This window comes from Drosophila subobscura, chromosome O (assembly GCF_008121235.1).
Source record: "Drosophila subobscura isolate 14011-0131.10 chromosome O, UCBerk_Dsub_1.0, whole genome shotgun sequence".
Lineage (NCBI taxonomy): Eukaryota > Metazoa > Arthropoda > Insecta > Diptera > Drosophilidae > Drosophila > Drosophila subobscura.
Genome location: NC_048533.1, coordinates 14,935,339 through 14,948,996, shown reverse-complemented (window position 1 = coordinate 14,948,996; position 13,658 = coordinate 14,935,339). Strand labels below are relative to the sequence as shown.

Below are 13,658 nucleotides of genomic sequence, written 5' to 3'. Positions count from 1 at the left end.
AAGAGGGTTATTCGAGAAAGCCATTCCGTTGGCCCCCCCCTGGATGGTACCCGGGATACCCAGCCCCGGGCCCCCACGCCCCCCCGCCCAGCTTGTCATCTGAATAGTATGCAACGTTGTCGTCGTGGACGCGACTTTGTTGCTGCCGTTTTATTTCGCCTTTTGGCTATGGCCTTTGCCAACGCGTACCGCTTATCCAGCGGATGCAGCCGGCCTATTGGGCAGGCTGGGGAGTGGGTGTTGGTGCGGGCAGCAAGGGAAATTCTAGAAAATTGCATTAACATGCAGCAATTAAACGGGGAACACATCAATCATAGGCAAATTACAAATTTGAGGATAATGAAAGAAAAATCGTAGACAAAATAATTATTAAAAATATTTCTTGATGTATTCCTCTGCGTCTTTTAAATCTCTTAATTAGCAGTTGAACAACCATGCTTATATTTTATATTTTTCCTAATTTTTATATTTTAAATTTTTTTATATTCGAATTTTTTTTTTAATTTTTATATTTTAAATTTGTGATATTTTATATTTGATGTAAATAATATTTCACATTAATTTCCATGGTAACCTCCACGTCGAGCATTTCTTTGTTTTTTAGCTTCATATTTTATGGCTGTTGTGTTGCTGTTGGTTTTTTATGCGCAAAAATTGATTTTTATGCACTTTTCACTCACACTAAGACACACACACACACATTCTGCACACAACGCACTATGGGGCATTTGACCACTTTTTGTGGCATTAATTAATAACTTCCAAACGAAACATTATTTTTTGATTTAGTTTTTTGATATGAGTTTACAATAGTGAAAGGAAGGTTTGTTGGAAAAATGGGCGTGGCACCGCCTTTTCTTCAGGGTAAAATCGAATTTTTATTTTATTTTTAAATTGAATCAAGCAAATAATGATGAGAATATGTAAAGCAATGCCATATTAAACTAAAAAAGTTGTGCCCGGATTTTTAAAAATTTTTAAAGTAGAAGATAATTGGATTTTTACATTGACTTCCTTGTATACTGCAAGCAGCTTCTTTTCTTTAAGTTGTTGAATGTTGGACACAATAGCACTGCACGTCAGTGCAGATATACTGGAAATGTCTCAACTTTATTATAATTGCACGATTGAGCACGAACTTATCCAATCTGCACAGTTTTTTTCGATTTGTTTCAAGATTTCCGTGAAATTGTTCAATTTAATCGACAAACTGTGAAAAAAAAGTTCTTCAAAGGGTCTACAAATATCCCTTATCGGTCTCAAAGCTAGTGACTGGTATTACCACTTAAATGCAATGCAAATCGACATCATCTTCCACAACTTTCTTCTTCACTGAGTTTAACATTGCAAAAAACTCCGAATTTCCAAACTTTAGGTTATGTTATGAAAACTTAAATATCTCCGAAGACGCAGAAAAGCGCAAGAAAAAGTAACATAAATTGGATTAAGAATTGAATATTCTACAATATCTATGCAGTTTATTGCTTCCGGCGGGAACCGAACACTTTGTAAGTCTATTCAAAGACAAATATTCGTCACAAATATGGACTTGTTAAAAAACTAGCCATTAATCATATTATGAGGTCAGTTTTTTAATTTCAAACTCACAAACAACTTTTTAATACCTGTCTGAATCAAGAATGATGTAAAAAATGTACTTAAATTGGTCAATTTAGCAATTTTTGCACTTTAAACTTCATAAAAAAAATCAGTTTTCCGATAACTTTATATTGTTCGTAGCAAACAGCTGACTTTAACAGCTGTTATCTTAACAGTGGTGCGCACTGTTAATTTTCTGGGTATGTTACATTACGGACAGATGTTATCCCTATGTATATCTTTTAAAAAAATATTACTTTTTTGACTTTTGACAAATGAGTTTCGGCCAGGAAAAGTGGTCAAATGCCCCATAGTGCAACGCTGCATAACCCCCCACCCCACAGCCCATACACGTATGAATTATTGTTCATAAAGTATATTTTATGAAAGCAACGACTCACAGCAAATTATAAGGTATTAAGTGAGCATGGATGGCGTTCGCACGTACCGCCACCCGTTGCCGGTATCCACGTGCAAAGAGTGCAGCGTGTGTGTGTGTGCGAGTGTGTGTGTGTGTGCTCCCGACACTTGCCAGCGGACAAAAACAAAGCTGTAGAAAAATGTCATAAAATATGAGGACACGCTCTCTCTCCATCCCCCTCTACATATTACAATAATTGCAAAATTGTGTAGGGGGGAAAAAGCAAAAGATTTCGAAAAAATGATTTCACTTTAAGTCGTCTGGCAAATTGAGTAGTTACTCAGCCCCGTAGCTTCCCCCACTCACACAGATACGGACACACACATGCAGTGGACTGCTAATGAAGGCGTTAAGCAAGTCCTTGGCGGGCGCAGCTCCACCTCCCATCGAGGCGGCGTCTCCGCGGAATGCTTGAAGCTCGAAGCTCGAGCACGGCTAGCCAATTACGGTAGCGCGGTTCTCTGTTCGGTTCTCGGGCTCGTTACGCAACGTGCTAAAAATCAAAACTCCATGAAATAAACCAATTTAAAAAGTTCAAAAACTAATTTTGCGCTTAGTTTGTCTGATAAAAGAAGTCGACGACGACGACGATGGCATGGCGTTGGCATGGCGCAACAGCAGAAGAAATAAAAGTAAAAAAAAAATACCAGAGAACTCATCCTCGAGTGTGTGTGTGTGGGATGAGATGTCGCTGCAGCAGTTTGCTTTTTGGTTTAACACACAGCAAAACATGTAAAACTTCAGGCAAGAGCAGGAGCTGAAGCAGCAGCAGCAGCAGAGGAGGAGGAGTGGAGAAGTGGTGGGGCAGATCGGATGGCGTTGTCAGCGCCGATGCTGCCAGGAGCACATTTAAATATTTAAACGACAACACGTGTGAAAACATTGGCCGATGCCATTGGGCTTTAACTTTAGCTGATGATGATGGTGTGGATGATGCTGGCAGTCAGTCTGTGTGTGTGTGTGTGTGTGTGTGTGACACACCTGAAATCGTAGGTCGATCAGACCGGTGGAACTGCTCACTTTTCACTTTATTAATTGCACAAGTTTGCAATTGTTTTTGCTGTCACTTTATTTTTATCGCCAGCGCACTTTGTTTTTGTCTGTATGCGTGACCCCCACCACCACTTACGCTCCTCCCCTCTCTTTCTCTCGCACTCTCTTTTTGCCCTTGTGCTCCGTGTGAGAGTCAGCTCAAAGTTGCCAACTGCAATAATTTTTGCGACTTCAGCGATTTTTTTTGCCACTTGAACGCGTAGCAGGGCACAACCCCCTCCAGCATTTTGCAGCAGCAGCCACTCAAGGTATGCCATCGTCCTTCGCCCAGTCATTTCCACTGCCCTGCCCCGCACCGCACCGCCCGCCCCGCCCCGCTGCCTGCCATCGTACTCTTTGTAATATTGTAGCATTTGTCTTTTAGTGGAAATCTCTTTTTGAGTGTGTCTCTCGCAGTGGGAAAGAGAAGCTGAGTGGAGAGTGGAGAGTGCAGAGAGATAGAGTGATGGAGAGGGAGCGGCACACACACACACACACATCCATTTGCATATAAATGCTTCGGCATGGCATGGGGCACGAGACATTTGCATGTGAAAACAATTGTAGCAGCAGCGAACAGAACCCCACCGCACCGCACCTCACACTCCGCTGTGCACTCCGCTGTGCCATAAAATAAATAGCCAAAATGATAATAAGTTTAGACATAGACAAAAAACTTGAAGCCAAATGAAAAACTGCAGCGGATTTGGTTGCAGAGCGTAAGCTGTTGTGAAAAATGTGTGGCATGCTTTTAGGCTGCACAACCCAATGCGACAGCTAGAGAGAGAGACAGAGAGAGAGAGAGAGCGAGAACAAAACAATCAAACGTGACGGAAAGAGCGGTGCAGAGTAGCACTCACTCACGCACGCACAAAGCCAAACAAATTTGATTTGATTGCCTTGTCAGAGAGTGAAAGAGAGAGCGAGGAACATGTGAGGGCACGTGGGGGACACCCCGCCGATAGCTTATCTACAGCCATGGCTATGGCCTAGGCTTGCGGTATTTTATGGCGCCTCTCTTTTTTAATGGCTTAATGCTGGCACCAAAAAAAAAGAACAAATATAAAACAATTCGCATGCGACGATGCCATCTCAAATTGTCAGCTAATTTCGCTTTATGTGTGTCATATTTCTTTTTATATGCAACACGGATACAGACACTGACACACATGTGAGAGAGAGCCAAGCAATAAGCATGGCCAAAACGCATTAAAAGTAAAGGTGAGCAGCATGACCTCAGCGTCAGACCCACACACAGCTCCATGCAGCTCCAACATTTAGCTCAATTTCAACTTAGTCGCCAGTTCCCAGTCTCAGTCCCCAGTCCCTGTCCCAGTGCCGGTTACACCTCGCTTCACCTCTGAAAGCCACGCCCTGGGCTGCCATTAACATTTAAGTAAATTGATCAGCACATTTAAATGCGATCACGATGATGATGGCGAACCGCTGGGTCCAATTAGTGGCGTGCTGCGAGCCCGGAGCTGCTGCTGGTCGCTCGCTCTCGCTCTCTCTCTCCCACTGACTGTTGTCGTCTGCGGATTGCAGTGCGCACGATGCCCGACGTGCATTGAATATTTGCATATAAATTCTCAGCAGAAACATATAGTTTTCGGGGCCTTGGCTGTGGTTCTGGGACGGGGAATAGCCATGTATTTGGTGAGGTTATGGGTGGCATCGCCAGTCCCAGATCTGGCGGCATAAATTACGTTGCCTGAGCGGCGTGGGACGGGGGCCTCTCGTCTGATAGTCAACATATTGGATATAAATTTGGACGAACGTGACACAACTTAAGTCATAACCTAAATAAATATCACGCAATAATGAGACACACTTGCGACAAAATCAGAAAACACATCCCGACAGAGGCACCCAAAAACAGCATCCACAAAACTCCATTCCAATCCACCGAAAACAAATGCCGCCGCCGCCGCCGCCGCTTGGCTTAATGTTTGATCATTTTGTTTGGCAATTTATTTTATTGGTTATTGCATTTTAAACCAAAAAACTCTAGGGGCACACGCACAGAGCACGCTCGTTGCTACGTGCGCCCTGCCATTTGTTTGCTTTTAATGGAAATGGAAATCATTTTTGCATTTAACAACATAAACAGCCCGTCACCACGTCGCACTCTACCTCGCCCAACAAAATAAGTGAGTGAGGAGATGCTTCGTCAGTCAGTCAGTCAGTCAGTCAGTCGCGGAGTCAGTCATGGAGTCAGCTGGGGTGGGGTGAAAAAAGTTCAAATTCCATAAGTAAACAGAGACGCACGCACAGGCCAGCAGCAAGTTGAAAATTCTCGTGGATTCCATCGATGCCGCTGGCAGCTGCACCTGTCAGTGCCCAGAGTCGAAAGATAGACAGACAGACAGACACGGCACATGGGCTGGGACGACGCCTCACAATGGACGAGAATTTATATTTGGGATCTCAAAAAGTTCCCTAACCTCTGAACCATGCAGGTGCTTGCAACCGAACACCTCATCTGATGAGGGTGGGAGCGCCACGAGATTTATTGGTTCGACCAAAATATTGATGAATAAATTAACAAAAACAAAATGCCTGTTGTAATTGGTTGTGGTATTGATAGATTTACAGAATGTTTGGAATGATGGCCCAAATAGGAGAATTATTACAAGACTTTGTTAAGATTGTTAGATAACATTAAGAAACCAAAAGCCAGATAGTTTGGGTAACTGAAATACTTGTATTCTTTTTTATTTTATATGTAAATTGAACTGTTTTTTCTGTTGATTAGTGGACATTTTTTTAACTGTATTTTTTAACTGTGATTTTATTAGTCTGCATTTTATTAGGAATATTTTGTGGGTTTACAACTTTTCCATCTATTAATATAAAATGAAATCAAAATATTCCACAATTTTTTTATATTTTACTTATTACTTAGACTTATTCTGATACTTATACTTATACTTATACTTATACTAATACTAATACTAATACTTTTACTTTTACTTATTCTGATACTTATACTTATACTTATACTTATTCTGATACTTATACTTATACTTATACTTATACTTATACTTATACTTATATTTATACTTATACGTATACTTATACTTATACCTATACTTATACTTATACTTATTCTGATACTTATACTTATACTTATTCTGATACTTATACTTATACTTATACTTATTCTGATACTGATACTTATACTTATTCTGATACTTATACTTATACTTATACTTATACTTATTCTGATACTTATACTTATAATAATACTAATACTAATACTTTTACTTATACCTATACTTTTACTTATACTTATACTAATACTTACACTTATACTTATTCTGATACTTATACTTATACATTTACGTTTTATTTATTACCTATTTGATTAAAAAATATTCAGAAATTAAACAAAACCTTTTTTCGTTTTACATTTTCCAGTGCGAATCTTCATCTAATCCAACAAAGCTCATGGCTTTTAATTTTCTGCACAAGAGAGAGATATTTGCAATGCATTTCATGTAAGTTTTCAATGCAATTCATCCTCTAGATTTACTTCCTTCCTTTTTTTTTGTTACCACAAATGCGTAAACTGTTGCCATAAAGCCTTAGCTGCAGCCATCACTCATCAATGCTCGTATGGTCTTTGATTTATGTGTGCCTGTGTCCGACCCGTATCACCTCAGTTTAGCATCCAATTAATACCTTCATAATTTATATGAGAGATATAAATATCTACTTTTTTATGCCCATTCGTGTGCTCCTCTGTCCATGGTGCGTCTGTCAAACGAGAAATGAATGTGTTGGGGGGGGAAAAAGTGATTTTATTTCGTTTGTCGTTTCCATTGCACACACACACACACACACACACACACAAAGTTGCACACATAATTCCATAAAATGACAGAAACATGTGTACAAATTTGTTGCTACGGCGCCGAAGATGGACGGCCAAGAGACAGAGGGGGGACAGGGACAGGGGGACCTGGGAGTTATCTACGCAATGTAACTACATTTGTTGCTGCTGCTGATGCAGGAGCAGCAATGGCCAGCGGCAAGCGGCAGGCGGCAGGCAGGAGTTGGCCATAAACAAATTCGAGGCGAATCTTCGAGGCGAATCTTCGAGGCAGAGCGCAGAGTCAGTGGCAGAGATACAATGCATATAGATGGAGACATAGATGGAGATGCAGATGCAGCTGTAGAGCTCCGGCACCGGCTCCGGCTCCGGCTCGAGCTAAGCTGTTTACTTTAAGCTGGAGGCTGCATGTGGTGCGAGGAGAAGCTGCAGTTGAGTGGGTCGTTTGCCGCTCGCCTGCACTTTCATCGAAGGCCCCGGGGCGGCTCGGGACACTGGGAGTCGGAGTCGGACTCGGAGTCGAGAGACTCAAATGTAGCGCAACTAAGCTCAATTTACAGTTCAGCAAGCTTTTGATTGTTGGCTGATGTGTTTATTTGATTTTAAATATGCCGCTTAAATATTTTGACTATTTATCAGAGGGCATTAGAGCACTGTGGCAGCAGCTGCCGTTGCCGCTGCCGTTGCCGCTGCCGCTGACCGCCTCAAGTGGCAGCCGTTTGCCACGGCATTGTCTTCATTGTTGTTGTTGCTGTTGCTGTCGCTTTTGTTGCTGTGTTTATTGCTAAGCGGCTTAAACGCCTCGTCGCTCTCGAGCCGAACTATTCAAGAGCCCTAAGCCCGGACAGTTAACAAATGATTACAAACAGTGCAACAAATTGTTAAAAATAAATTATGATTTTGATTTTATTATTATTTAAATGCTGGGACCGGCCGGAAGCACCAGCCAGCTGCTCCCTAGACACGGCAGCGAAACGGAACGCCACGGCCATAATTTTGAGAGTCGAGAAAAACGAGAAAAAAAATCAAGAGTGCAGACTGCAGTGCCCTCTGCCGGTCTGTGTGTGTGTGTGTTTGCCACTCTCCTGGATGTGTGTGTGTGTGTGTGTGTGTGTGTGTGTGTGTGTGGTAAGTCTTTGTGAGTGTCGCCTGAAACTACAAAAGACCGCATTGTGTGTGATTTATACACCTTAAGCTTCGATGAACGCTATTACACAAACAGCACCAGCAGTGCTTGGGGGCAGCCGGCAGTCGGCAGTCGGCAGTGAGAGATCGCTTTTTTTTTCTTTTTCTTTTTTTTCTTTTGGCAAGTTGGCGCATAGCCACCAGACAAAGCGGCAGACGCCGACATTTGGCGGCAATGAAGCCATAGCCATGAAATGGAAATGCATTCAAGTGTGTTTAAGCCCGTTGCAGCCTCAGAGCCTCAGACCACGACGGCGACTGCGACTGCGACTCCAACTCCGCTCCCACTCTTCCGCCTGCCCTGACTGCCTGCCACGGCCAAATACGTATGCGACGCCAGATAAGACGTGCTCGATAGAGTCCACACACAAAAAAAATGAACTCATTTTACGCCTGCATCTTTGTGACTCTTTCTGATGCTGCTCTTACCCCAAACCACGGCCGTGGTGGCACTCGCTCTCTCTGTGTGTGTGTGTGCGAGCCAGTTGACGTTAACAAGCAAAAGCGTACGACGGAATTGAAAAAAAGAGAAGAGTAGAGAGAAAAATACTGTAGGAAGAAGTTTATCAAGTCAATTGAGACCTGCGACAAAAGACCAAGCAGCAGCAGAGGCAGCAGGCAGCAGCAGAAGCACCGACACGGGCAGCAGCAGCATCAGCAGCATCATCAACTGCTTTTGGGTTGCAATGTCTGAATCATCAGCGAGTGTGGCAGCAGCATTGTCGTGTGCATGTCGTCGGTATCTTTATCAGCAGGCCCGCAGATGCAGCAGCAGCAGCAGCAGCAGCGAGCCAGGCAAAGCGCGACAATGGGGGGCATCATCTGAATGGCAATGTATATAGTTTTAGATTGCCGAACAAAGGCAAGTGGTAGACAGTAAGATCGGAGTAGGAATCTAATTTGCATGCAATACGATTTTTGATAAAAGCTTTTACCATCCAACATCAAATAAAACGACAATGCAACAACGCACTCAGACATTGCAGCTGTGTCCGTGCCACAGCGCTCGACTATTCATAAGAATCACACACCCAAAGCTAGATAAGAAAAGCCAGAGAAAGGGACACGGACACGGACAGAGACAGAGACAGAGACAGATATAGATACAGATGGAGATGTACATGAGACAGAGACTGAGAGGGTGGATATACATAGTATAAGAGGATGGCTAGAGCCAGTGGTGGAGCCACTGCCAAAGGCAATCAAAAAGTGCATTTGCGTGTGCCGTTTGCCGTCGCCTCAAGAACCGAGCAACGTGGAGTGTTGTGGGTTGGGGATTGACATCGAGAGGAGTCTCCCAGGTAACTAGTTGCGAACGGGGTGGAGGTGGAGCAGGAGCTGATGCTGATGCTGAAGCACCATGAACTGCAAGTCACAATTTGACACATGATCCATGGCATTGTCGTGTCTGACACGCGTTTTATCTCCGCATTGGGAATCTGCGGGGGCGAATGCCATTGAGAGGGGAATGGGAATGGGATGCAGGGAGCGTGGGCGTGGGCGTGGACTTGCACATGATGTGCATGCATGCGTTCTCCTAAATGATTTCCAAAGAATTTTTATTGATGAAAAAGAAAAGGAAAAGCGAAAGCGAAAACGAAAACACTGGCAGCAGCAGCAGCAGCAGCAGCAGCAGCACCCCCTGAAAATGGGGAGCGTAGGAAAAACTTTATTGGCGTCTTCAAATTGTCAACTCGAAGTTCCAAAGTGTTTTATTTTATGCTTTGTTTCTCATATTTTCCCGATGCCTTTTGTTGCCCCTGGCCTGCCCAGCCCTGCCCAGCCCCACTCTTGTTTTATCGCACATCTGTAAAAGGGCTGGCTATGGCTGTGACTTTGAGTTTGAGTATCCGAATGAGTGCGGGAGTGAGTGCGGGAGTGTGAGTGTGAGGATGAGTGTCAGAGTATTGCTATGGGCAATGGTTATGATGCCCATTGGGTTCGAAGTAGAGTCGAAGTTGAAGTCTATGACGATGGCTTTTTATTATGCGCATTTCGGTTTTTATGCCTCGGTTCCGGCATGTTTTCGTACCCATATCTAAATATCGTACTTAAACGTTTACATGTGTGTGGATAGAGAGAGCGAGAGAGAGGGGGAAGAGTGCCAGCCCCCCCATTTAGTATAAGCGGAGTGTCAATATTTATTTTGGAAGGGTTTTTAATGATGTGGCCTGGTTTTATGATGCATCAAAATGGCTCTGTCAACACTTGCCACGCCTTCGCCCGGCCACGTCTTTTGCAATGCCTTCGATAATGTTTCGATGTCCATTAAATCAATCATTACATTTTTTTCCATACTTTATGGACACAGACTTCCCATTTGAAGTCTGGCTGTCGTAATACCGATTAAAATAACGAACGATTTTTGGTAGCTAAGCCAGGCATGGAAATCTGCTTATCTGCTGCTGGCAGCTTTCTAAAACAAGGCAACAAAAGGCCAATTATTGTAAGCAAAAATCGATTGATTGATGCAATGATTTTTTGTAGATTTACAAGAGGATCTGCAGGTAAAAGTTGCTCTCAAATTAAGTTGTTTGGTAAATAAATACTCCTAAAATTGTCTAGAATTTCTGACAAACTTCACAAGGAAATTCTTTTATATTTGATATGAGAAAACTCGCTTTAAAAATCTATAAAAATTTCCACATGACTATTTTTATTTGCTAGCAATCCACGAGATACCAGCAGCAGCTTCAATTTACGATTGCAGCACATCCCCAGACACACTTTAAATAATAACCAAATAAAACTGAATCGAAGTTGTCTGCGTGTGTGTGGCTTTGCGGAATAAAAACCAATGAAAGAACTGGGAATACATATTTAAATGTGAAGAGAAATAAAAACTTTCCTTTTATGGCTGCAATTATAATTTGATAAAACTCCAATTTTATGCACCGCACAGGGAGAGCGCGACAGGAGAGAGCTCATTTCGTGAAGATATCCGCAAATTGGCTTGACATTCGAGCGGCAAACTTTAACCTGGCCAAATGATGCTCCCGATGTGCGGGGATTGCGTGCAGCTTTGGCTGGGATTGCTCTTCGGGTTTGCTGCTGGGGCCACACAAAAACTGCCGCCAAGTTCATAACGAGCAATACTTTTTTTTATTGGTTTTTGCATTTGTGCCAGGGCACCCCTTAGGCAACTACAAAAATTTACATTTTTATTAAAATTTTGCCCCCACCCATTCCGTTTTCTTGGCAACGAAACTAACTTATGTATGTAAAATGTATGTAATATGTATGTAAGTATGTAAAATGTATGTAGAAGTGTGGTTGTGCCTGCATATTACATGTGTGCGCCTGGTTTGGGGTTATGAAATTGAATTCTACTGCGATTTCGGGTCTCTGCCACAGCATGCCCTCAGAGGCAGCGTAATCTAAACCCAGGGGGAGGGCATAAATTGGTATTTATTGAACAATGGTTATGGATGCGCCTCGAGTATACTTAATTAGGTGTGTAGGGCAGTGTGTTGCTCTCTCTCTCTCTCTCTCTCCTTCCCGCTGGTAAGCCGCTTACAAGTTGGCTTACCTGCCTTTGGTGTCCATCAATCAAAACCCCTAAATATGGCTATTTTGACAGCTATATTGGAACATTTCCAGCCTTTCCCCATCCACACTGTACATGTGTGTGGAGAGACTTTCAGCGGATGACTCGACTCTTTTTTTCTTTCGTCCTTTTTTTGGCGGCGGCGGCGGCACAGCTGCTGCCTTTCCCTTTGCGCTTAGAATTCATTTTCAACTTTACCATATATCTACATATTAGATGTATAATAAATTTCCATTTGCTTTTGTTAGACAGCGGCGCTGCCCTCTCCCTGACTCTCTCTCTCTCTCTCTGGCCTCTGTCTGCATAGGTTCAAACTGGTACGCGCCGCCTTAAACATGTGTTTATGGCTCGGCTGCTGTGGGGCTGTGCGTATCTGTGTGCTTTTGCTTACATATTATGTACATATTTTTTGGCCTCTTGTTTTGCACGCCGTCGATAAGCGCGCCAGAGCCAGAGCCAGAGCCAGTCCCCCTCTCCACTATAGCTTATCAAAAGTTGCCTCAGATCCAGCAAGCAGCCACCAGACCCAGTCCCAGCAGCAGTCCAAGCTGTTTACTTGAGCAACAATCTGCTGCCAGGCACACAGCATCCAAGAGCACCCGGAAGAGCCCACTCTACGTCCAAGCTTTAGTCGAAGTTCCACTCCACCCGGCAGCGTCGCTTCAGTTTCGCGTTGCTTCAAGTTCTTAAGACTTTAACGCGACTTTAAATACATTTTTGTGCAGCTCCCATACATCATCGTTTTGGCCTGCTGCTTGTAAATTCACAATGTGGCGCACATTTCGATTGATTCTGCTGTGGCTGTGGCTGTGGCTGTGGCTCGTCATCCTGCTGCCGTCATTGTGCCACACACGTAAGCGACAGTCTGAGCCCCGGCATTTGGCATTGATAATGCATAGATCGGAATAAGAGCACTCCTTCCCTTCTCCGTGTCCGTTGTAGAGCCCAGCTGCCAGACGCCCGAGAAGACTGCCGGCCAGTGTGTGCACTTCAGCGCCTGTCGCTTCGTCCTGCGCGAATATGCAATGTACAAGGAGCATATGCCGCCCGTGGTAATGCGCTTCCTGCAGAGATCCCGCTGCAGGCCCAAGCGTGACGGCGTAAGTTGGAAAAGCCATTAGGCGCGGGGTTGATGGCTCTCGAATAAAACTGTTCCCCAGACAGGCAGCAATAACAATGGAATGGCTCTAATTCTAATGAAATTCTCTCTCTGCCTCTCCTTTTTTGTTTCTCACATGGCATTGTGTGTGGCATGCGGCATGCGGCAACAACAACAACATCAACACGGACAACAAAGTATCATTTGTGCTGCGAACTCAAAGATGTGATTCCCGCGAATGCCAACTCAAAGCTGAAGTAAATCAACTTCAAAGTACATCATGTGTGTGGCTCACACACACGTACCGTACATGTGGGTGTGTGTGTGTGTTGTGGGTGTGCTTTGATCTGCCTGGATTTTGTGGCCCCCCGAAAATGTTATGGTTATGCGGCTGCGTCTGTAATTATAATGTGTACCCGAATTATGTATTAAGTGCGCGCACCACCGTCTACGTCTACGTCTCCGTCTCGCCAGGCCGGCAGCAGATGCTGAGACACAATAAAAAATGAAAAGTTTAGCTCTAATCTTGGTAACTGCTGCCAGCGAGGGCAGTTCTGCAACTTTATCAGCGCAAATAAAGGATTTTTTAGGCTGTTTTGCAGCTAAACTTTCGCTGGGAGAATGGATGAATTTAGCAATGTTTAGGCCATAATTTTAAAGGAATATATTTATATGAAGTGCCCACAGAAACAGCTCACATATTGCTGCTGGAAATACATTTAAGCATTGCATATTAAAGCTCCTCACATCCTTTTCGTCTGCCCATGTAGTTCTAATTGCTTAGAGGGTTTTTTGTTGCAACTTTTAACTCCAGAAGGTTTCACCTATAACATTCCTTTTCCTACTCGAAGTCAGTTGCTTGCAATAATTCAATTCCCAGGCTGCTGCAGTCTGTTACCTGACAATTGACACTATTTTTAGCCACCTTAAATAAGTTTTC

General features: G+C 43.5%; 1 protein-coding gene across 1 annotated transcript; it reads left to right on the top strand.

The window, feature by feature from the left end:
- The first annotated feature begins 12,347 nt into the window (after positions 1 to 12,347).
- Positions 12,348 to 13,275, top strand: LOC117897320. Its single transcript, XM_034806091.1, has 3 exons — positions 12,348 to 12,472; positions 12,562 to 12,719; positions 12,917 to 13,275. Exons 1-3 carry the CDS (start codon positions 12,388 to 12,390, stop codon positions 12,977 to 12,979), a joined length of 306 nt encoding a protein of 101 aa, XP_034661982.1. The 5' UTR covers positions 12,348 to 12,387; the 3' UTR covers positions 12,980 to 13,275.
- The last annotated feature ends 383 nt before the right edge of the window (positions 13,276 to 13,658 follow it).